This window comes from Calonectris borealis, chromosome 3 (assembly GCF_964195595.1).
Source record: "Calonectris borealis chromosome 3, bCalBor7.hap1.2, whole genome shotgun sequence".
Taxonomy (NCBI): Eukaryota; Metazoa; Chordata; class Aves; order Procellariiformes; family Procellariidae; genus Calonectris; species Calonectris borealis.
The window spans coordinates 109,744,016-109,766,311 of NC_134314.1; the positions used below are offsets into that span (position 1 = coordinate 109,744,016).

The following is a 22,296-nucleotide window of genomic DNA, read 5'->3' on the forward strand; positions in this document are numbered from 1 at the left end:
ATGCCTTTTCTGCCATGCTTGAAAAAAAAGAAGTCACCTGTGCCTTTAGGCAGGAGTATCTTTCAAAAACACACCCTACCCATCCAGCAGAACTACCAGGCCTTGCTGGAGATGTGCTTGAAGAACAAATGCCTGTTCACAGATGACAACTTCCCTGCTCACATCAGCTCTATTGGAACGGGAGCCCTGCTAAAGAAATTACCCCAAAATTTACAGTGGAAGAGGCCACATGTAAGTGACTTTCAGTGAATAATCTCATGTAAGAGGATGATTACAGCTGATAGCCCGCAAATAGTGTTAGCACTGAGCAGACTACTCTTAGACTTTAATTTAGGTGTGCCTTAATGCTTCCAGAGATTACATTTACTGTATTAACAGCTGATACAGTAATCTCTGGAAGCTGGGGTACATGGAGTTTCATAATTGCCTTTGAAGCATTTGTTGTCCAAAATCATAACCAGCCTCGTTCAGTTTATATCCAGTAACGCTCAGAGCAGGCAGGGAGAACAGGCAAAGGGAGCGGGGGGAGCCGGTGTCCTTGGAACTCACAGCTTTGATGATCCCACCATGATTCTGTGATGACAATTCTCATGGTGAGAATTGATCCCTCTCCCCAGAATTCAAGATCTTGACCTTCTAGAAGATTTCTGAGTTTCTAGACAGTTCTCAGCCTTTGACCCCTCTCCCATGGACCACATACCGTTGTGATGCTGGAGGCTGCTACTTTCGCTGGCAGCGGCAGGTGCCTTATCCTCTTGCTGGGCTGTTTTTTTCCTGCTTAACTGTTTAGTCTATTCTTTATTGTACTTAGAGAATCTTTTCACAGCTGTCAAGGTTGAGCTTCTGCCACAATCAGTAATTGACCCTTAATCAGTGAGTTGTTTTTAGTTCTGGGACCTCTGTTTTCTCCTTGTGCCCATATTTCCAAGGCCTTTGCTGGTATCCCACGCTTAAACTGAACATCACAAGAGACACCTGGTACCGAGTGCTGGTCACAGAGCAAGTTCTCGTAACAGATGGATAACAATTCTAGGAGGCCAGGACAAGGGACTAGATAGGTTAGATAAGGCCTGTTAGCTCTGCCATGTTACTATCAATGGCAGTTCTGTTCTTACTGAGCCAGTGAGCAACATATTGACAATCAGATCTTACTTGAAAGCCATGTATAGAATTATCTGAGAATTTCAGTAGCACTGGTTCCTTATATTACCGTGTCTGTAAGGGAATTCTGCCAGGTAATAGCAGATAACATTTCCTAGCTAAGTTATTTTCTAGCTGTCATATTTTGTCAGATTTAACCAATTTCTTAGAAGGGCTGAGTTTCTGCAAAACTCATGAAAATCACTGGGAAAGTAAAGGCACTTTTGCAAATTGTGCAGGAGAGCTTGGGAGTAGCAGCCCTGGTTCTCAGAGTTTCATATGCAATTTGGTCTCACAGATGGTTTATGTCAAGTCAGGATCTGCAGAGGGAGGAAGAGTGCAGTCCTCAGGGGCCTGAGCGGGGTTGTGCCAGGCACTGCGTCTGAGGCAGCTATATCAGCGTAGAGGTATTTGGGAGAGAAAAGTCAACACGAGTCCTGGCCTCTACAAAGCCCTTCAGATGTGCCTCCACCCCAGAGATACTGGAATGGACTTGAAACCTCCTCTGTCTCTCAGTCCACCGTTCTGCTGCCCTAAAACTGCCTCGTGAAGAAGGCTGCCATTTGCTCTGAATGCCAAACTTAGCCCAGCAAAGGCTCTCTGAGGATGGATGCTGTGCATCCTTCAGTCCCTGTGCTGCAGAGAAAACTCTGAGATTCTGCCATTCAGCCTGCAGGCTTGTAGCTTGCTGCATCTATGACTGATGGCCTGCAAACTGAACACCCAAATTCACCAAGGATAGGGGGTTGTGTCTAATTACTGTAACTGCCTTCTGAGGGTTTGCTGTTTCTCTGCTACTGCCTGAAGGGGAAGCCAACAGCGTGAAAATTAGCTTGAGCAATTTGTGGGTTATTAGAGTGAAACATAAGTTTGACACTTAGGTTATTAATTTGACCCCAGAGGCACTTGTGAGAGGAAAAAAATAACGGCACAATTTCTTTCTCAACAATTATTCACAGACCCACTCTTGTCACAGCAACAGGAACTTCTCTAGCAGCCATCAGTTAGTCTGTAGCTTGATTGTCAGTCAAATCGTGGAGATGTCAGCCAGGTTAGCTGAAAGTTTGAACAGTTATGCTCTGCCTTTTTAGCCTCTAGCTGAAACTTGTCAGTAATTATGGAGAAGCAGGGCTGGCAGGCCTGAAGAGTTGTCTTCTCAGCGAGGTGTTTGTGGAGACCCATGGCGATGCATCTGAGCCCCTGTGGCTTATGTCAGAGACCAAACTCAATGTAGACCAAGCACAAATGTGTGCCCAGGCTTGCGTCAGGTTAGCCAGAGCACATGATAGCATTAGAGCTATACCTGAACCAGAACAATGCCTGCTGGGACAAAGGGACCCTAACTATTTTGAAAGCTTTGAACATGCAGAAGGAGTGTCTTGTGTCACATATCCATGAGATTTTTACATCCTAGACTAGTAACTCACTGGATTTCCCATCTTATGAAATTGCAGCTCCGCACACAGAAAGTCCTTGACTTCAAGCTAAACCAGCTTATGTTACTGACTTGACGTTCTCCCTCTTTTCTTTCTGGTTGTGTGTTTCCCAGGCTTTGCACAGAACTCCAGTATTTTATGCTGCAAACAGAAAGCAGCTTGATCTCTGCCAAGGATTGGTGGGTAAGGAAGCTCCTTTGTGTAAATATCTAAGTATTCTTATACAAGATAACATTTTGTGTGGAATTTTGACTGTATAAAGTTTGGCATAGAAATAGAAGGTGCGCATATCCTTATCTCTTCGCTTGGCATGGTGTGGATGAAGCAATCATTAAGATGGGGTAGGCTCAGTAAAAAACCTGGCAAGCTTCAAGGTGGGATTTGAGGGGTGAGAGGTGTCTCCACAGGCTGAAATCGCCATTCTCTGTGTTGCTTCTGTCCATGCTAGTACTGCAATAGGAAGTGATCCTGTGCTCTTACTGGTCTGTAATGTTGCTGCTTGACAACTGAACAGAGACCACACAAGCGGGAAAATCTGAGACTTTCATTATCTTTGTATCTAAGGCTTAGTGTGAATGCGTTCTCCTCCCAGCTTTGCAGTTAGAAAAATAATTTTTATGCCTGTGTTACCCAAAGTAAAAGGATATATTGTCATCTGCAGTACAGGTAGGGGCAGGATTAAATTAATTTTTAAGTGCTTTAAGCCCTTAAACACCAAGTCTGATAAGTATAGTCTTGCATGTGAGATCCATTGGAAATGATTTTTCTCTTCTGAAAGTTCATGTTTTCAAAGAAAAAGGGAAAAGTCTTTTTTTAATAGTATGCCTTTACAGAGAACAGAAAAAAACTACGCAATGTCAGTAAAAACCCAGAATGTTTCCATTGAGAGCTATTTCTTGCTAAATTTCTTATTTAACTAAACAGTATCCAAATGAAAAGATCATGAGAGAACAATTATAAGCCAATCATGGTTTGGTTAAATAAAGCACACGTCTGGATCGTCTCATTTTCTGTGTATGATTTGTTATGATTGTAAAGACATCAGCACAACAGCTCTTCTGCTAGGATCTTGGTGGTGTTTCTGAACTTGGCTGACAACTCTCGCTTTTCAGCCAACTGCATGTGTCCGTTTGTCTTGGCGCAGAGAACTGCTGGTTCCTGGCGGCCCTGGAAGCCCTGACGTTCCACCAGGACATCTTGGCTGCAGTCGTGCCACAAAACCAGAGCTTTGAGAGGAAATATGCCGGCATTTTCCACTTCCGGGTATATCTGCTCCCCCGGAGTGCGGGGAGGTCTTCAGGAATCCTCTGTCATGTTTTGTGTCGCACATTTAGATAATTTGTACAGGGGCAAGTGGCCGGAGGGTATCCCAGCCTGGAGGATAGCCCATCACCCCTCCCACGAAGCAGTGCAGGCAGTGGATCGACTGCAAGCCAGTCTGAGGATATACCTCCATTTGGCCTTCTCTCCAGCTGTGCCCTCCCAATATTTTAATCCAGACAAAAGTTTTCCTATACAGTAGCAACAGTCAGCAGGGATTGAACACATCTACTCCAGCTTTCTACTCCTTTGCCCAGCTCCTGCTGCAACTCTGCTACCCTGCAATTAGGAACTCCTTCCCCAGAAGCCCAGCTGTGCCTAATTTCCCTGCTTAATCCTTTTACACCTGATACAGGCTTTGTTTTCTCCTCTGGCAGGGTGGGGTTGAGGAGTTGGTTCTGTGGGTGAGTCAGCATATCCACTTGACCCAAAGCAGCCCTCCCCCCAAGGCAGCTCGTTCTGTGCCCACAGCTAAGCTATCTTGTCTTTCCTGTTGTTTCAAGGGGAGGTCTCTTTCAAAGGAAATATCAGCTCATTCCTTTCCTCTGACAGTTCTGGCACTTCGGTGAATGGGTTGATGTGGTTGTTGATGATCGCCTGCCGGTGAACCAGGCGGGGGAGCTGGTCTTTGTTTCTTCAGTCTATAAGAATGTGTTCTGGGGAGCCCTTCTGGAGAAGGCATATGCTAAGTAAGTGACTCATTCCAAGTTATGCAAATAGTCTCCCTAAAATATGTTGGTTGGTGCCTACGCAGTTTGTTCTTGTTTATAAATGTATCTCCTAGGCCTTGCCACATTTGGAGTGTAGTAAATAGTTCTCATCTTTCTATTATTACACAGTAAAAGCTGCCACTGCAGTAGCTGTTATCTATTCAGGCCCTTGAGTTCAAATCCAAGGGTTTAGGAGTAGGCGTGAAAACAGACTTATCCTGGGGGGTTGTCCTGAGTGTTGTCAGTGTTTGGAGTGTATTGGCTAGGATGATGCCTTCCTTGTAAATACTGCAGAGGAGCAGAAGGCCACAGGCAGGGATTTTCAAAGGTGAATGATTTCTGATGCCTCCTTTGATGTATTATCAGCTTGAGAAACCTCCAAGGAGTTTCATTTTGGGGGTCTGCTGAAGCATTGTACTTTGGTTTTGGTAGAAGTTCCTGCTCTGGGGTCCACCAAAGCTGAGGCATTCAACAAGTCACATGGCACGATGAGAATACTGGCTTCTCTCCAGGGTGTTTTGTCTAGAGTGGTTTATCAGGACTAAGAAGAAAGCAACAAGGCATAACTGATGGAGTTTGTTAATATTGGGCTGAAATAATCTCTGCAGAGCAGCAAAAAATTCTGGTTAACATTGAGAGAAAGATCACAGCAAAGGAGAGAAAGTTCAGTTATTTTCATTTGGTATTAGTGTTAGAACAAGAAAACCAGAGAAGGTTGCACTGCAATCATAAAGAAAATCAGATTGGAGACTAAGCTCTCAAGACAGCGTGCCTCTCAAGGCACTATATCTTAGATACAGCACAGTGTCGGTTGATAAATTCAGACAACATTCGCTAAGGCAGAGTTATCAAAGAAGTCGTGATGGGCATGTTCTCACTACTATGCGGTGAGGGATGACAGTGAGTGAAGAGTCCCTTTCAGACCATGGCCAATCTTGGAGGCAGTTTGCTAGATTCTCCTCTTCCTAAATGCCAAAGATTCCCCTAAAATTAAACGTGAGTTACAGCCTTCCTTTTGCTTTTGCAAACCTTTATTGTATGTTTTCATTGGCATGTTGTTCTCAACCTATCATCTGTGAGTATAACCCCATGAATATACTGATGTCTTTTTTGCTAGACTTTATGGCTCCTATGAAGATCTGCAGATTGGGCAAGTTTCAGAAGCCTTGGTGGATTTTACAGGTGGTGTTAATATAAGGATCGACCTTACAACAGCTCCTCATGATCTCTGGGATATCCTGACAAGAGCAACCTACAGCAGATCTCTCATGGGCTGTCAGACACATTTAGGGGTGAGACTTCGAGTGAGATCAAATGGATGACATCGCATTGAATGTGACATTTACAGCTAAGAGCCTTTCCAGACCTGTTTCCCTCTGCTCAGCTAGTCATTGTGACTCAAAAAGTATCAAAGCTGCCACATGTGACTTTCTGTAGAAATCACATTCTTAATATTAAACTTTGCACATGGATTGATTCCCTGCAGCTCTCAGCTCCCTGTTGTTACATTTAGGAACTGGTTTATCTATCAAAGAACCTCTATTAAATAAGGACCTACTGCAACTTTCCATTTTTGTTAAATAAATTTTCCATTTTTACAGATGGTGCAGTGAGGAATGGAATAAGCTTATAGCTATGGTAGAGGGGGGTGTAGTTCAGAACATGAATTCAGATCTTGGCTTCCAAGCCTTACGCTAACACTTCAGCTGTTGGGAAACCCTACTATTCTGAAAATCAAAACCTGACCTCCTGGACTTTTTGAAAGTGAGATGGTCTCTAGCCAAAGATTCACAATTTAGGAAGGGACCTTCCCAATCAACCTTCCAATTCCAAGCATACCGCAAAATATGGCTGTTAGGACCTTAGACTTAATTTTTTTTTCAGTTCAAACCATTCTCCATTTGCTTTGAGAGTCATTGCTTACATAAGTACAGGTCTCTGGTATTGGTATGAGTCTGCTGTGTAAGTAGGGGTAGAATAAAAGGTTTATTTTCCTTCTGTTTCTCTTCCTTGTACACAGGCAACAAAGATCCTGAAGAATGGGCTTGTTGCTGGCCATGCCTACACAGTAACTGGTATTAGAAAGGTAGGAATAGCCCTAATCTCCTGGGTCCAGGTTTGTTTGGATGTCAGCAATTTTTATTGCAGTCATAGGTTCAACCCTTAATCAGGGCAACTATGGCATTTTCTCCCCCAATGCTCTTCTCTTAGTCTAAGGCTAAAAGAGACTGTGTTGCTTTTTAAAGATTCACTTTCAAGTGTGTCCATTTTAGTATTGTGACCTTGATGTAAAGGACAATGGTTATAGATCAGCATATCTTTAAGAGTGGGAATGATTCATAGGGCTCTGCTGAGAGCATCACCTACAAATGCATCTTAGCTGTTAAGGACAAAAGGACTGGCCTTTGGGGATGCTGGGAGGATGTGCTGAAACCTACTTGGGGTAAAAAGCTTTCCTCTGAAGTCAGAGGAGAGGCCGTAGAGAAGTAAAGATAATGGCAAGTCACAAGGGCCAAAACATGAAAAACTGCAGATGGAAATGTGAGTCAAGGCTAAAGTCAGGGAACTGAACTGGACTCCTGTGCAAAGAGTGCAGGTGGACCCCACTGATCTGCAGAAGTGTCATTGGGAGTCTCCTGAAGATACTTGTCTAGAGGTAAGGGACAGTAAAATAGTAAGTCCCAAAGAGGGGAGAAAGCTCAAGCTTTCTCCTTCTGGACTGATGGATGACTATCTTGTCCAGCCTCAAAAGGAGGTTGACAAGGATAGCAAAGGACTTTGTGGGGCTTTGGACACGTGATATAGATATGGGTGAAAGCACGTTCAGTACCTCTAGCAAGAGATATTAGGAAAGCTGGAAGAGATATTATGAGCTGGATGATGCGCGCCTGTGTCTCACACACACAGTAGGAAGGTTTTAAGTATGGACTTTATCAGCGACATGTCTGTCAGTCTGGCTTCTCTGATGGGATGAAGAGCCAGGCAGGAGTAAGGGACTGACCGAGCATGTGGAGCTGATGTGAAGTCAGCTGTTCTGCTGCCAACAAAGCCCCTAGTCTCCCTCTTCTCCCACCATGGCCTCCCAGTTCAGGAGGCACTAATCTATGTGGTCACCCCATGGGCTGCGTTGTGCTGTGCCATTGCCACTGGCGTAGGACTTAGCTTTCACAGTAGTACAGTCCTGCCCCCACATAAGGACAAAATGAGCAAATGTTGGAAATGAAGAGGAATTTACAGTCAAGCCTCCAAATTAGGAATCTCTGAGGTCTCTGGTTTCAGTTATAGAAGGTAAGATAAAGCATCTTAATCTCTTTGTGCTGGCATTCAGAGTTACCTGTTCATAGATTTTTATCGTCATACTTGCTGGCTTCTATGAGAACAAACAAAATCTTTGTTAATATCTGATGTAGTACAGTGATATAAACCAGATGAGAACTGCTGAGACCTTGGTAAGCACAGTGTTACTGTTTTCTGCAGGTGACCTGTCAATATGGACCAGAAAACCTAGTAAGACTGAGAAATCCATGGGGAAAAATTGAGTGGAAAGGAGACTGGAGTGACAGGTGAGTTTAAAAAGGGAAGGTCTGATACTGAGTGGGAGGAAAGGTTTCTTGGAGGAAAGATGCTGCCATCTTCAGGCATGAATTAGTGCTGAGAGCAGCATGAAGATAAGTAACAATCGCTTGCACAGACCCTCTGGTGTCAAAGCAATGACTTGATAGATTTGTATTTCTCCAGCAGATAGTGCTCACATAGTTGGCTCACTTCACACATGCAGCTTCAACAAGCTCAGTTCTGCTTTTCCATTCACGGAATGCCAGAGGAAACGTAATATGAACATCAGATGCTGACCATGTTGCTATGATCTGAATGGCATGCAAAGTGACAGACAGCTGTGCAGGATGCTCTAAACAAACAGCATGTTTCGGGGCACACAGGAGGGACTGTGCGAACTCCATGGGCTGCAAAGTGTTGGAGTTGGGTGGCTGTGAAGGAATCCTCTGTCCTGACTGTTTGGGGAAATAAAATTGGGTATGAGATCAGAGAAAGCAACCAATGAGGCAAATCCCTATATGTTTGCATCTGCCTGAATTTTTTGATTGGGATCCATGAAAGACAGTGGTTTGCATTCTAGACCACAGGCAACTGTGTCCTATTCCTCTTTGAAGTGGAGCATGTTGCTTCCTTCCAAGCTTCACATCATTCCCTGCACAGACCCTGTTTGCTGAGGCTCCAGGGTAGGGAGGAGGGAAGAGCTCAGGGAGGTGTTAGGAATGTGAGTGACTTTCACCTTGTCTGCAGAGCAGTAACTTCTCTGATGTGTGTCTGTCCCATAATGACAACATACCAGCTGTTCCTGTTGAAGAGCATAATGAGCAACATACTGTAGGCCTGCCTTTTAAATGACTCCCAGCTGCCTCTTGTGCTGTCCTAGTCATTCATTCATTATGCCAAACACTCCTCCTATTATGTCTCCTTTGACAGAAAATTAACCAACAAAACAGGTCTAGATTTTTATATTTTAAGTACTTTGAAGCTGCGTGTGCAAGTGAATGGACTGGCTGATGGAAATGGAACATTTCTGGCTTCTGCTGGAGAAAATTGGAGCTGTTTAGCTACATCTCATGGGACCCAGAGTGCTTGTGGAGAGTCTCTTGTGGCTGAAGGCATAGGGGCCCTGTGTTTAGCAGGGGATAAATGTGGAGATATGTGGGGGCAGGGATTTGGCCTCTTTTTATAGAGGAAATCTATGTACTCTGTCTTGAATTTGAGGCCACATTTGGTTAGTCACCTCATGTTTTTGCCCTCAGCTCTTACAAATGGGAGCTGCTGAGCCCGAAGGAGAAGATTTTGCTGAGGAAAAAGAAGGAGGATGGAGAATTCTGGTAATGGTACAGTCTCACCTCTCCCCTCTCTGCCAGTAGCTCTGGGGCTGTGTCTGGAGATGAAGCAGCACATTGCCACTTAGGTCGAGGTGTATGTGATCTGCTTTGTAACAGCCCATGCTTGTTTTCTCGCCCTCCTCCTCTGCTTGACGGTGTGAGAAGCAGTAGCTGTGCTGACACAAAAGAGGTGCACTGTTCTTCAATGGCAGGAGTCGGGGAGAAGCAGGACACTGCCAGGTCTCCCAGGGCTGCTGGAGACATGGGCAGCTTTCAGGAGTTTTTGTCCTGCCTTTTATTTTTAAGATGGCTTTAGGAAGCTCTTGCTTGCCTTATGTTTGTTCGTGGTTTCTCCACAGCTTCTGCCACGAGGTGGCAATGTTGTCGCCCGTGTCATTTCACTGCGGTCCCTTTGGTGGCAATATTATTTTAATCTCTGTCCTGCTATCCTTTGCTGAAATTTGAGTGATGCATTTGCTGCTGCTGGATGCTGCTGTTGGAGCAGACGCTCTCTTCTTTACTGCCTAATAAAATATGAGCATTACCATATGTAACACAGAATGCTGCGGCTTCGAAGTTCCCTGCTCCCTTTCCTTTTCTTTTTATAAGCCATATGGACTAAACTAAACTAAACTACTGACAAGATTTGTCTTGGCACTCTTTTCCCAGGATGTCTCTGCGAGATTTTAAAATTCATTTTGTAGATCTGACGATCTGTAAATTAACTCCAGACCTGATGAGCCAGGAAGATGGGAAGAAGTGGATGTACTCCCTGAAGAGTGGGAGATGGGTTAAAGGAAGTACAGCGGGAGGAAGTCTGGGATTCTGTAATGGTGAGGGGTGCTCTTTTGGATGACTCTGGGGTGACATTGCTCTGCTGACTCAGTTACCAGCACCTTATACCTGTTAACACAAAATTGACAACAGAAACATGCTCTTCCCGCTTAACCCTCCACACAAACATAGGAAATAAGCAGCTGAAGGACTTTGACTAGCTTCTGCTATCACAGAAGCTGCATCACTTGCAAACATAGGGCAGTGGGCTGGTTATGGCATGAAGTGAGATGCAGGATCCTAGGATCGATTGCCAACACTGAGCTTCTTTGGGGCATTAAACTTGTCTGTTAAAATTTGTATCCTCAGCACCTCCCGGGATTGGTATTTTAAGTGAAGTGAATGGGAAATGCAGAGGCTCAGCCCTTCTGGAAGCAGAGCAGGTGGGGTCTGAAGTCAGCTAGCTCATACACCGGAGGTGATAGAGGAATACATTTATAAACAAAATGAACTCTTAGTTGCAGCTGAGTGGAAATGTAGTTCCTTGTTCCTGGGCCTTCCTCTTGTCTTACATAGTGGTTGCACTGCTAAACTTGTAAACTAAGATCAAATCCCTGTAGGGTCTGGAGGTCCAGACAACCTGTGACCTATTCAGAACAATGCCAGGCATCATGTGGGAAGCTGGCAACCAATTCTGTGATGGAAAATGATATCAAAAGGTTTTTCTTGTTTTGCTTAGTCACCTTTTGGATGAACCCTCAGTACTGGCTGAATGTTTTACCAGTTGAAGACAGTAAGAAAAGCCTGGGTTCCTGCAATGTGGTTATATCCCTGATGCAGAAACACAGCAGCAAACACCGGAACCGAGCTCCTCACCTCTTCATTGGATTTTCACTCTACAAGGTGCGAAGAATTGCTTTGCTTTTCTAGCTTTCACCAGATAGGAAAACTTCCAGCCCCTGTAAATTGTAGAGCTTTGCAGACCAAGAGTTTTGTTGTGTGCAGGGTGATCTGGGCTGTTTTCTCCTTGCCTGTGCCCCGTCTCCTCACACATCAGGGCTAGGCTCCCTCAGGCTCTGTGCCACACTTGCTGCCTCTCCGGCATGCTGTGTGTCAGCCTGCAGAGCAGCGTGCTTTTGCTTCAGAGCACACTGGGCTTTAATTTGCCCTCTCTGAGACTATGTGCAAGAGCTGGGAGAGAGTGCCAGGAGTCTCCCTTTGGGGCAGGGAGAGCACTGCCCTCAGATTATTTTCAACTAAATTTGTGCTTGCGAAGTGTTCCTAGTATGACGTGGCAGCTGCCCGTGTGTGAATACTGCTAGTTCCCTCTGTAACCAGGGGTAAGTGATATCACTAGGAGTGAGAGTTTCCCTGCCTCAATTCTCTGCTTATCTGAGTGCCTTGCAGAGCCACTCTCCTCCCTTGAACAGAGCCACAGCTCTTGTTGCTGCTGTGAGTTTGCACAGTTATGGAGAGATGACTGTGGGGAAGGGTTTTCAGGTAGAGGGGCTGAGATTTCTGAAGGCAAAGACCCCAGCTGAACATATGTAGCTGCTTCCCAGCAATGATATGGCTATGTTGTGTGAGACCCAGAGGTCCCTGTCTGACAGATGCTCTGTTTCTTTTCTTTCTGCAGGTGGACCTACAGGTGAGTCCCTTGTGACCGCTGCTGGCTGTTTGCTGGGGGACCTGGGCTGGTGCAGCTGTTATGACAACACTGAAGATGTTGGTTTTGCCTTTGTTCCTTGGCTGACAGCTAGTAACAGAGTATTTGAGTTCAGTAAGGCACCACAGTAAGTCACTATTAATGCAGAGCTATCTACTGACTCTTCTGAAGAGCAGCCGTATCAGGAGGGCTCAGTGGCCTTAAAAAGGGGCATTAGTTGTTCAGCCTCTGCACTGGGTCTTCAAAAGTATTAGAAGTGGCATCAGTGTTTACCTGATCAGCACTTTGTCCCTCCTGCAGTTGCAGGATGGTGCCCCAATTCTTGGCTGTGTCTCAGCTGGAATCGCTGCAGCTCTCAGGGGAGCCAGAACCACCTTTCTGCTGCTTCCCAGTCTTGGGATGAGGTAGGAACAGAGCCTGTGTCCCATGCAAGTCAGGGGTTTCCCAGGGAGCTCAGGTTCCTTCCTGGCTGGGGATGCTCTGGAGCTGATGCTACCGGTGTTTTTGGTTGCCTCAGGCCAGCTGTATTTCTAGCATTTTCTTTAGCTGGGAGCCTTTGGAACCTGAGGAAGGGCTCTGGAAGTTAAACCCTGATATATGTCCCAATTTTGGCCCTGGCCTTAGAAGGTTATTTAAAACAGGGAAAGGTTTAGCTCCTTTTATCTTGAAAGGGCATATCTTCCACTCTGTTACTACTCAGAACACCTCTTAAATGAGAGTCCCTTTGAATCTGGGCTGGCAAAGAACTAGTTTGGATGTACGGTCAGGGCAGCACAATTGTGTTCCTGGCTACTGTATTTCCAGCATGGTAACCATGAGGTAAGATGCCACTCCTTCCTGACTTAAATATTTTGGACACTATCAGGGTTACAAGTGAGTTAAATTTCCTGGCAGAGGGGGTCTGAGTGTGGCCCTAATACACTGCTGTGCCACACCCAAGGGGGAATGATGGCAGCCAGGACTTCAATTTCAGGTTTGTAGCGGTTGCCAAGATCAATACAGAAAGATGGCAAGCTAAGAGCATCTAAGGTATTGGAACTATGGTCAACAAAATATTGATTGGAATATAAAAACTTTAAATTTAAACATAAGGGGCATGAGGAGGAGTAACCCCGAACCCTTCAAAAGAAAGATTGCTCTATTAGTAAGAAAAATACTGGCAAAAGAAGAGGAATAGCATCTCCACTACGAGGCTGCGGAGTAAAATGGCTAAATGTTTTGAGGAACAGCCAAGATCAGAAGGTGACAGTGGTCTTAGCTAGCAGGATTATTTATTTGGCTTGTGTACTGGGCAGGGAGAGTGGCATTAAAAATGAGTTCAGTGTTGCCTGGATCAACACTTTATCCATCCTCCTATTGCAGAGAAGTGCCTGCAGAGCGAAACATCTGTAAGAGCCAAGAGTGTCAGGCAAATGAAGGACACATGCACGGAGTCAGGGCTAGGGATTAGGTTGCTCCTGCCGTATGCTTATATCACAGGTGCTATGAAAAATCCTCTGCTGCCAGATCCCGAGTGCAAGGGACAAGCTGGGAACAAAGTGCATGGTACCTATGGGATAGGGGGGGTGTTCTGACTAGTGAAGAGCAGTGTCTAGAGCAGTTCCTGCCTGCAGTCATTTCTGCCAGTATAGAAACGACTTTTGCAGTAGTTTGGGTTGACAGAAGCCACTTCTCCTCCTAGTCCTTGCTGCTGTTCCTTGCAAGTGCTATTATATTGTTGATAATGTTGCAGGAAGCCCTGTTCTTTGTCATTCTAGTATTGGGCAGGCACGGTGCATGGTGAGAACCACCATGTCCTGGGAGGAGATTGAGTCCTTTGGGCCCTGTTATCTGCTTGTGCTGTAAAAAAATCTGAGGTGTGAAGGCAGGCTGTCTATGCCATGCCCATGAATTCTCCACGGGCCTTTTGTCTGTTTGTTCAGCTGGTGCAGAACACATTTCTCTTCTGTTTCTTCCCTTAACAGTACCAGGAAAGCAACAGAAAACTGCCCCCAGCTTTCTTCACCCGACATCAGCCTGTGAACAAGCACCAGGTCTTCCTTGATGAGCGGGAAGTGACTCATGACTTCCATCTGCAGCCTGGTGTCTATGTGATTGTCCCATCTACCCTGGAGCCTCAGCAGGAGTCTGAATTCATCCTGCGGGTCTTCTCCAGGAAGCACGTTCTTCGGTGAGATGCTGCTGCCCCTCTGCTAGCACCTAATTCTCTGGTCTTTCTACTCTAATGAGGGCAGCATAAAGACTTTAGCGTGCAAAAGGCAGCACAGTCTCTTTTGGAGAGACTGGCTGTGGGTCTCTCCCAGCATAGGATGCTCAGTGGATGAAGCATTGCTTTTGGCCTTATCCTTTCAAGAAGCGTTGACCTAGGCGCACACAAGGGATTCTTGCAGCACGCTCATGTTTGAGACTGGAGAAGGACAACAGTTTTTAATGCACCATGAGTTTGCCAAGAGACCCTGCTGGCTGTGCTAGGGTGGTTGCTTGTGCAGAAATGGTGCTTCGGAGACTTCAAATGCCAGCAGCCCCTGGGGAACCTGTATGGACATGAAGGCTTCCCTTACTGCAGCTGTAACACTGGGGAAAAAAATATATGCTGCAACAGCGGGTTGGGGCCCCTTCTGTGGAATGGGGGATGCCACCTGTGATGAGACAAACACACAACTCTGGGATATGTACTTAATGTGTCTGCTTTTTTGCATCTCCAGGGAAATGGGTGGGAACACCAGTTTCACCCTCTCTAAGGTGAGTGAGTATGAGGGGAGTGGGAGGTCTGTGGTTTGGTCTTCAGCTCTAGGTGTTGGGTTTTTTCTGTTGCTCTGCTCTATGGAGAGGCTGAGTGAGAATGTGAGTGCTTGTGTTGCAGCACTTTTGAAAGGGCAGCTTGGGTTTACAGGCAGAGTCCCTTGGACCACGTGGACACATGCAGTCAAATGTAGGGGATGGGCAAATTTTTAGATGCCTTTGTTAGTTGCATTTTGCAAACTTCTTTTAGTCACACCATCTTATGCGCTCTGCAGTCTTTCCCATTCATGGCTTTTTGGAGACTCCTGGTCTATTCTTGCACTTCTGTCCGCTCCTTTCACGCCTTGAAAGTTTTGAAGACATCATGGGACCTGAGCAGTACTGTTTTCATGCAGTGGTCCATAGGTTATTTTCAAAATAACTGAGCTCAATGGCAGTACATGCACGTCTGCAACTTGCGTAAGGGAGTTTATAGCATAGTCTGTTCCCCTGGCATAAACAGGGCCATTCCTTCTTTCATCTCCTCTATTCTCCTGTATAAAGGAGTACAGAGACCCTTCTCTTTCTCCTTGGCATGGAGTAAGCCTCATCCTTTGTTGTTTGCAGAGCTTGGTGGGAGGGAAATGTTTCTCCCCACTGAGTGTTATCTGAGTATTTCTTTCCAAGAAATAGCATTTCTATGAGGTGCGAGCTATCTTAGCAGTGGGCTGCATTAGTGATGTAGCATTGATTGCAGTGGTGGGGAGAAGGTGGAAGGGCAGGGAATGAGAGTGCAGTTCTGGGAAAACATCTTTAATAACTCTGTCTCGGATGGCGTCACTTTTCTTTGAGATAATGATTTTTTTTTTTTTTTTTTTAATATCTTAAAGGAAATTGTTGATAGGTATGAAGGCAAGATTTGGGAGGATTTCTTCACAAAGCATTTTGAACAGGTAAGTGTGTGCATGAGCTGCCAGGGTAAACTCCTCCAGAGCTATTATGTAGCTCTGTGAAAGTAAAAGCATGTGGATGTTCAAGGGAGGTCTGGACATGGAAGCGTGGGGAACAGAGATGAGCCATGGGAGGTTGGGCTGTGTGTACAGTGCTGATTCCATGCAGCAGATTTAACTGCAAAGCTTAGGAATACGTTAGCATTGAGACAGGCATACTTCTCTACATAACAGGGTGTGAATGCCTGGAACTTAATGCCACAGGACATTGCAGATGTGATAGTATCAACAGGCTCAAAAGGTATTAGCAAACTGATGGGCAGCAGGTCCATAAACAGATACTAAAGGACTAGGCAGGGATGTACCCTCTAAGATCCTTTTTCCACCAGATGTGGGTGCCAGGGAAACAGGAGAATGGACTGCAGAAGCTGACCAGGCTCACGTGGTCTCCCTAAACATTAATTCCTATTGCCTGTGTTGGGGATAAAGTGGTGGGCTGTGTGGATCCATCCTACCTTTTAGGGTGTGCTTACACTCATGGGGGAAAGTCACCTATTAGAGTACACCCCCTGAAATATTGACACTTGTCTCATACATCCTTCATCACAGTTTGATGGCAGCTAACTTGCTTTGAGAGGTGAAGTAAGTACCAGGTGTCCCATCACCTCCTTTTTTCACTAATTTTCCTAGTGAAATATGATCCTTATTGTGAAAGATTCTTTTTAATGATTTCCCTGGCCTGATCTGGGACGGAGTTGACCTTCAGGGATCCCACTAACTATGGTGAGGGATGCAAGTGTTTCACCTTTCAGAAAAGGTGGCTGTGTATTTAGCAGCATACACTCTATTTGGTAAACACAATTTCACAAAAACACATTTGCACATTTGATAGCAATATTTTGATGGAAGCTGTTATTATAAAAAAAAAAAGCAATGCTTTTACTTTTTGCCACTTGTTTAAGATTTTGATTTTGAGAACGGTGTGGCTTTCAGATGTGCTAGAAATTGCCACATACTGCGAGGTGCTGGTCCTTTGCCTTCAGGAGGTCCAAGTACGCACAGAGCCGAGCAGTATGCCATTTCTCAATGCGTTACACTAGCATGCCTCAATGATCTGAAAACAGGCTTTTATTTTTGAAGAGTGACATTTTAAAAAATCTTCCAAACAAATAAATGTCACAGTTTCTAAAAAACCTGTAAACTTTAGTATAACAAGGAGGAGGGGAAGTCTCTGCCTTGAAAAGTTTGGGGAGGAAGTATTCCAAAGTTTCCATCTTTTTCTGTTTGTAAGTGATAAAAGGGAAATATTTGAAGTAGGTCTATTGACGGTGTGCTTGATGGGACAGATGGCACCAGGGCTGGAAGGTTAACGGTTTGGATCCTTACTCAGTGTAAATCTGCACTACCGCATTGATCTGTGTGGAGCCCTGAGAACTTAGGCCAGAGCAGACTGCAGCTCTTGCAGGCTGAGAATCTTGTCATATTCGAAGGGAGTCTTTTCTATTGATTTTCACAGTGGCTGGAGTGGGGCCAGAAAAGCAGAGAATGAAGATGGGACATGCTGGGAAAACAAAAGAGGGAGAAAAGTGATTTAATACTTTTTAAAAAAAAAAAAAAATTCTCTTCCATATCACAGAATCCTGAAATAAATGCTGTTCAGCTCCAGAGGATCCTGAATAATATATGTTGGAGAAGTAAGTGCTGAGAAATAATGTTTCTGTAAAATAAACCCCTGTATCTGTTTCTTGAATTTTGGGAAGAGAAACTGGCTTGAATCTGACTGAACTGACTCTTCTGATGCCATGTTAGATTTCCAGAGAGAAAGGATTTGTTGGGGTGTGAATCAACATGGTAGAAATGTTATAAGCAAAGCTAATCTAGTTTGAATTTCAACAATTGAAAGAATGAGGGGGAAGAGCCAGCGTAGATATTGTGTGTGGATGCGGGCTCTGAATTTGACCTCCAAACCCAGCTTGACCTCGCCTTGATTCTGAAACTGTGTCTCATTTCACCCTGTGCCACTGCCACAGTCTCAGCAGCGCCACTGCTAGAAGGTGTAGAAAGTTAGCCTGGTCTGTAGGCAGTTATGCGGTGGAAGGGGGTCTTGTCTTTACCTTGATGTACCTGGTTCATGCCTGCTATTCCTATTTACTCTTCCCTGCTATGCGTGCATAGGGCTGTTCCTTCCTCTGTTTGTGTTTGGGAGACAGGATGGAGATGCAGGTAGCCTGTACGTGAGAACAAGGTTGTCTCTCTCATGAGGACTGTGACATCCACTCTGCCAGGGGCAGCCTAGAGCACTCCACAAGCTCATAATTTGGTCCCTAGTTATAAATAATGCTACGTGGACAGCAGCGAGGTATTGCAGTGGCCGTTTTCTCTGAACAGCAACAATGAAGTTACAGATATAATGATGAATCCAGTTTTTCTTCCCAGTTTCTTCACTGGTAACAACTGATGTGCAACACAGAAAATACACCGTCCAGCTATTATAGGCAACAAAGAAAATGAACAAAAGACTGATGAGATGCCTTTTCCACTTAAGCTGAATTTGACATTGCTCCCTTTTCCGCAAAGGTGAACAAGGATAGCTCTTCTGTCTTTGCAAAGTGACCCACCAAGCACTGTCTTATCTGTGAGAAGTCTGTGTTGAACAGAGAGTCTTTATTTTTCATAAGTGATCAATTTTAAGACACTCATTTAAAAACTTTACAGTACGTGATTCATATTTACTAAACAGGGCTGTTACAAGATTAAAACATCTTCACTTTCTGCAGAGAAGGGATTGGTGAGTTATGGTTCTGTCCCTTGCTCAGTGGAAGCCTACAGACAATCTATAATCATGATTTGCAGTGAGATTAGAGTCTATTTCTGTTACTCTTCATGTAACTTATGTATGAACCAGGAATACTAAGCTTTGATGCAGCATCATGTTTTCAGTGATGCCTGTACTTTTAATTGACAGGGCTGTCAGTGTGTCTGTGAAAGAGAGAGAGATATGCTTAGCACAAGGGTTTCAATTAATCTGCAGTGCTGCTCCCCAAAGCTCTTCAGGTCAAGTGACTTTGCTCAAGGTCATGCAGTAAATTCTGTTTGGGATTACAGCTTTGGATGTCCTTTTCCTTCCATTTTCTCTAATAGCTGGAGATAGTGCACCATATTTCATTCTGTATTACATGCCTGCAGGGAGCTCCTATTGGATTTTCTGAGACTTGCAGAATCCATTCTGTTGCCTCATATTTTTATCATCATAAATGATATGTCTTCTCAAGTGGGTATAAAGTTTCACAAAGGCTTTGGGGACTGAGCCCTCTCAAGTGAGGGGAATTTTGGGAGAGTCCATTTTTCTGAGAGGTGTTCAATGACTCCTCAAAATAATTTTTTTTTTCTTCTTTTTTTTTTTTTTTTGTCTCTCCAGATTTCCAGAGTTTTCACCTAAGTTTCAGTCTGGATGCCTGCCAGAGTATCTTGGCGCTCCTGGATGTATCCTTGGCATGAGTGATGCTTCTGACTCATATAATAGTTCACTGGAGCATTATTTCTTAGGGCAGGCTGGGTGTTACCGTGATTTCTTTACCACCAGGACATGGCCCTGCTTATTGAACTTCTCACCCTCCATAATAACAGTTCAGTTGTGACAGAATGGAATTGGTTTGGGAAAGGGTTGATTCCTGCTGCCTCTGAAATCAGCAGCCAGGTTTCCATAGACTTTAGTGGGAGGAGGATCAAGCCTGTAGATAGGCTTGTGGGCTAAGAAATCATTATCCTCATATTATAATTGTGTGAGTGTTAGAGTGGCTATGAGGTTTTGGGTTGTTTGGGGTTTTTTTATGTAATGGATATTGTTCTGACCTTAATTCTCCCACGAAGCTGAATGCCTCTGGCACACTGAGTATCCAGGAATTCAGAGTCCTGTGGAAAAGGCTGCTTTTCTATTTGGTATAATAATAATAATTTCTGTGTCCCCTTGCAATATCTCCCTGCTCACAATCCCTTCGGTGTTGTCTGTTATTTTTTGGAGGGTTTTTTTTGTGTAAAAATATATTTCTCCTCCTTCTCCCCAGGAAGTTTTCCAGAAAAGAGATACTAGAAGATCAGGAAAGCTTGATCTTGTGGAACTACATGCAGCTGTACAGGAGACAGGTGAGCCCACAGCACATCTTGGCAAGTCTTATTCTCTTCCTCATAAAGGCTGGAAAAAGCCCAGGGTTGGGAAACATCTTCAGAATGGTAGGTAGAGCCCAGGGGGAATGGAAAACATCATAGGCTGCATGGTCTTAGCCTTCCCTTTTTAGCTGGGCAAACATATCTGAAAATTGTTTTGCTGTGGGATGGGCTACTTAATCTTTGCCCCATTGTGGTCTCATACTGATAGTTCTCTGAAACAGAAGTGTCTGTCTATTTTAGACCCAGTTTTTAAATCCCTTCCTGTTCGTTACTAATTTAATTTTAAAAGACTGTGTGGGGTTGTGTGAATACATGCGGGAGGCCAGATCTAGCTCATATTAAATTGCTACCTCTGCTGAAGATGGCAGCTCAGGGACTGAACCTGGAAGTGTGGGACTTGCAGAGGCAATACTGGTGGCAGAATTCACTAATATAATGTCTGAAGCTTGATTTAGAAATGGAAGACCATACACATGGGTCCAAATACTCTGTTGCTGTTACTGAGCTTTGCATGGGGGCTGGTGCTCGGTCCTGTAGCCTCTTTTGCAGGTTTACAGCTTAAATATCACTCCTCTTTTTGGTGCATGGTTCACCCAGTTCATCTGAGTCAGTGAAAGCACCCAGGTGGACCTCTGCTAAAGCAAACTAAAATCCCAGGCCATGAATAGAAAATACTTTTATTCCTTGCAAATGCTGCTTGACATTGGGACTGATGCTTTCTGTATGAGCTTCCTCTGGATTTTCTTTTTCAACTCCTTTCCTACCCTCTTGTGCAGTATTGCTCTTAAACAGCTGCTGTTATTACCCTCATTCACTCATGAGCAAAGGGGTGCCCATGTGTGTTTTATTCCAACTCTGCAGGACTGTGAGTATAGGGGATCAGATCTGAACCCTTTCAAGTTTGGAGGAGGTATCTCCACGTGGTGGTCTGGTTTGGGCTGGCTGATACTTGATAATCTCAAGGGAGGTTTGAAAAACCAAGCTGTTGGAGAAGGGCTGAAGACCACTCAGTTGTGCATGCTCACGATTGTGTGCACACCCATAGCTGTGATCATTCAGCTGCCTACAGCTGGGAGTTTGCCATCTCATTCTGTTTTCCTTTTTTTTTTTCTTTTTTTTTTTCCTTTTATGAAGGCATTTCACTCAGCAATGAAATCTGTAATTTGATGGCAATCAGATATGGTGACCCTGACTTGAAGATCAGCTTTGAGAGCTTTGTGTGCTTCATGCTTCGAGTGGAGATCATGGGAGGTGAGGCTGGCACTACGTGGCTGGCCAGGCAAGCTGGGCTGCCCAGCTAAGCCCTGGCCCTTCTGGTGCTGCTCCAGCTGGCAGTGGCAAGGTCAAAATTAGAAGGATTGGGTTTCTGAATAGACTGAGAGTAATCAATTTCAAGCAAGGGACAGATATAGAGGAAATCAAACTCTTTCTCTTTACCTTTCCACCAGTTACTTTCTACAGACATCCAGATTGTACATATCAGAGTGATTTAGCTCCCTGCAGGTTTGCACCAGCCTTCTGTAGGCGGAGGTGGGCAAATTACAGATGGGGACTGCTCGTTTTCCAGGAAGAAAAGGGCCTTGGAATATACCTTTTCCAGGAAGAAGAGAGCCTTGGAATATACCTTTGGTGGGACTGCAGTTGTGATGATGAGACAGCTGATATTCGGTCTATGAGCTTGTGCTGTAGACGCTTTGCACATGTCTCAAAACTGTAGTGGGTGAGGTTGGGACTGCCTGCATTTCGAGGTTTCATGGCTGGATGGACAGACAGTAACATGCCTGACTTTATTCAGCTGCTCCCTGTCCCAGCCCTCAGGGATCTTCCAGCAACAGAAAGAGGAGCTCACGTGCACTTGTGAATAGCCTACAAACTCTGCCTTTGAGCTTTTTCTTGAGAGAGCGTCTTCACTGGTGTTGATCTCTTGTCTATCAAATTAATGCTCCTCATTTATTTCTTTTGCAGAGGCCTTTCGCAACTTAACACAAGATGGCAAAGGGATATATCTCCGGGAATCTGAGGTAAAGCCTGTTCCCTGACTGACAGATGCAGGCTCCTTCATTGTAAGTGGCACTGCGTGTTTTGTTACGTGGCATTAAAAAAGGTATCTTTACCTGATCGCTTACAAAGTAGGTAGAAACAATAAGGAGCTTCAGGCTTCTAAGTCTTGTGCTTTATTATGGCTTCTGCTTCTTCTGGAGACAGAAAATCTCCCGTGCCCATAGTCCAGTTCAGTTGTGACTATCGCGGAGTGCTCTCGGGGATGGATGATTTCAACCTACTTTCCCCATTACTTTACAGTGGATGATGATGACGCTGTATTCCTGAAGCAATGCTGTAGAAGAGGGGACAACCAGGCCTGTACTAGGATGAGGTTGCCTCGTATCAACTTTTTGTGCACACTGGACTCTCTGGGCTCAGCTCTGCAGTTTACCTCTTATGAAAAGTCTTCCCTTCAAGCAGACTTGACCTAATGACCATAGACTTGGTGAATTGAAGTTTTGCTAATTAATGTGTTTATTTTGAGTT

At 44.7% G+C, this 22,296-nt stretch overlaps 1 protein-coding gene across 1 annotated transcript; it reads left to right on the forward strand.

Annotated features, from left to right (window-relative positions):
- CAPN14 (calpain 14) lies at positions 1 to 22,095 on the forward strand. The gene is made up of 20 exons (XM_075148167.1): positions 1 to 231; positions 2,690 to 2,759; positions 3,721 to 3,839; positions 4,449 to 4,585; positions 5,724 to 5,898; positions 6,627 to 6,692; positions 8,084 to 8,169; positions 9,418 to 9,492; positions 10,159 to 10,322; positions 11,003 to 11,178; positions 13,894 to 14,099; positions 14,635 to 14,671; positions 15,541 to 15,603; positions 17,237 to 17,294; positions 19,019 to 19,083; positions 19,471 to 19,539; positions 19,665 to 19,743; positions 20,902 to 21,018; positions 21,733 to 21,788; positions 22,069 to 22,095. The coding sequence occupies exons 1-20, from the start codon at positions 1 to 3 to the stop codon at positions 22,093 to 22,095; spliced, it is 2,076 nt and encodes a 691-aa protein (XP_075004268.1).
- The last annotated feature ends 201 nt before the right edge of the window (positions 22,096 to 22,296 follow it).

What these genes read in the sequence shown, in the direction of transcription:
- CAPN14 (XM_075148167.1), top strand. Translation starts at nt 1, where the DNA reads ATGCCTTTTCTGCCATGCTTGAAAAAAAAGAAGTCACCTGTGCCTTTA. An exon ending in CCAGTTTCACCCTCTCTAAG is followed by an intron (nt 14,672 to 15,540) that starts GTGAGTGAGTAT and finishes AATATCTTAAAG; the next exon opens with GAAATTGTTGATAGGTATGA. An exon ending in TCGAGTGGAGATCATGGGAG is followed by an intron (nt 21,019 to 21,732) that starts GTGAGGCTGGCA and finishes TTTCTTTTGCAG; the next exon opens with AGGCCTTTCGCAACTTAACA.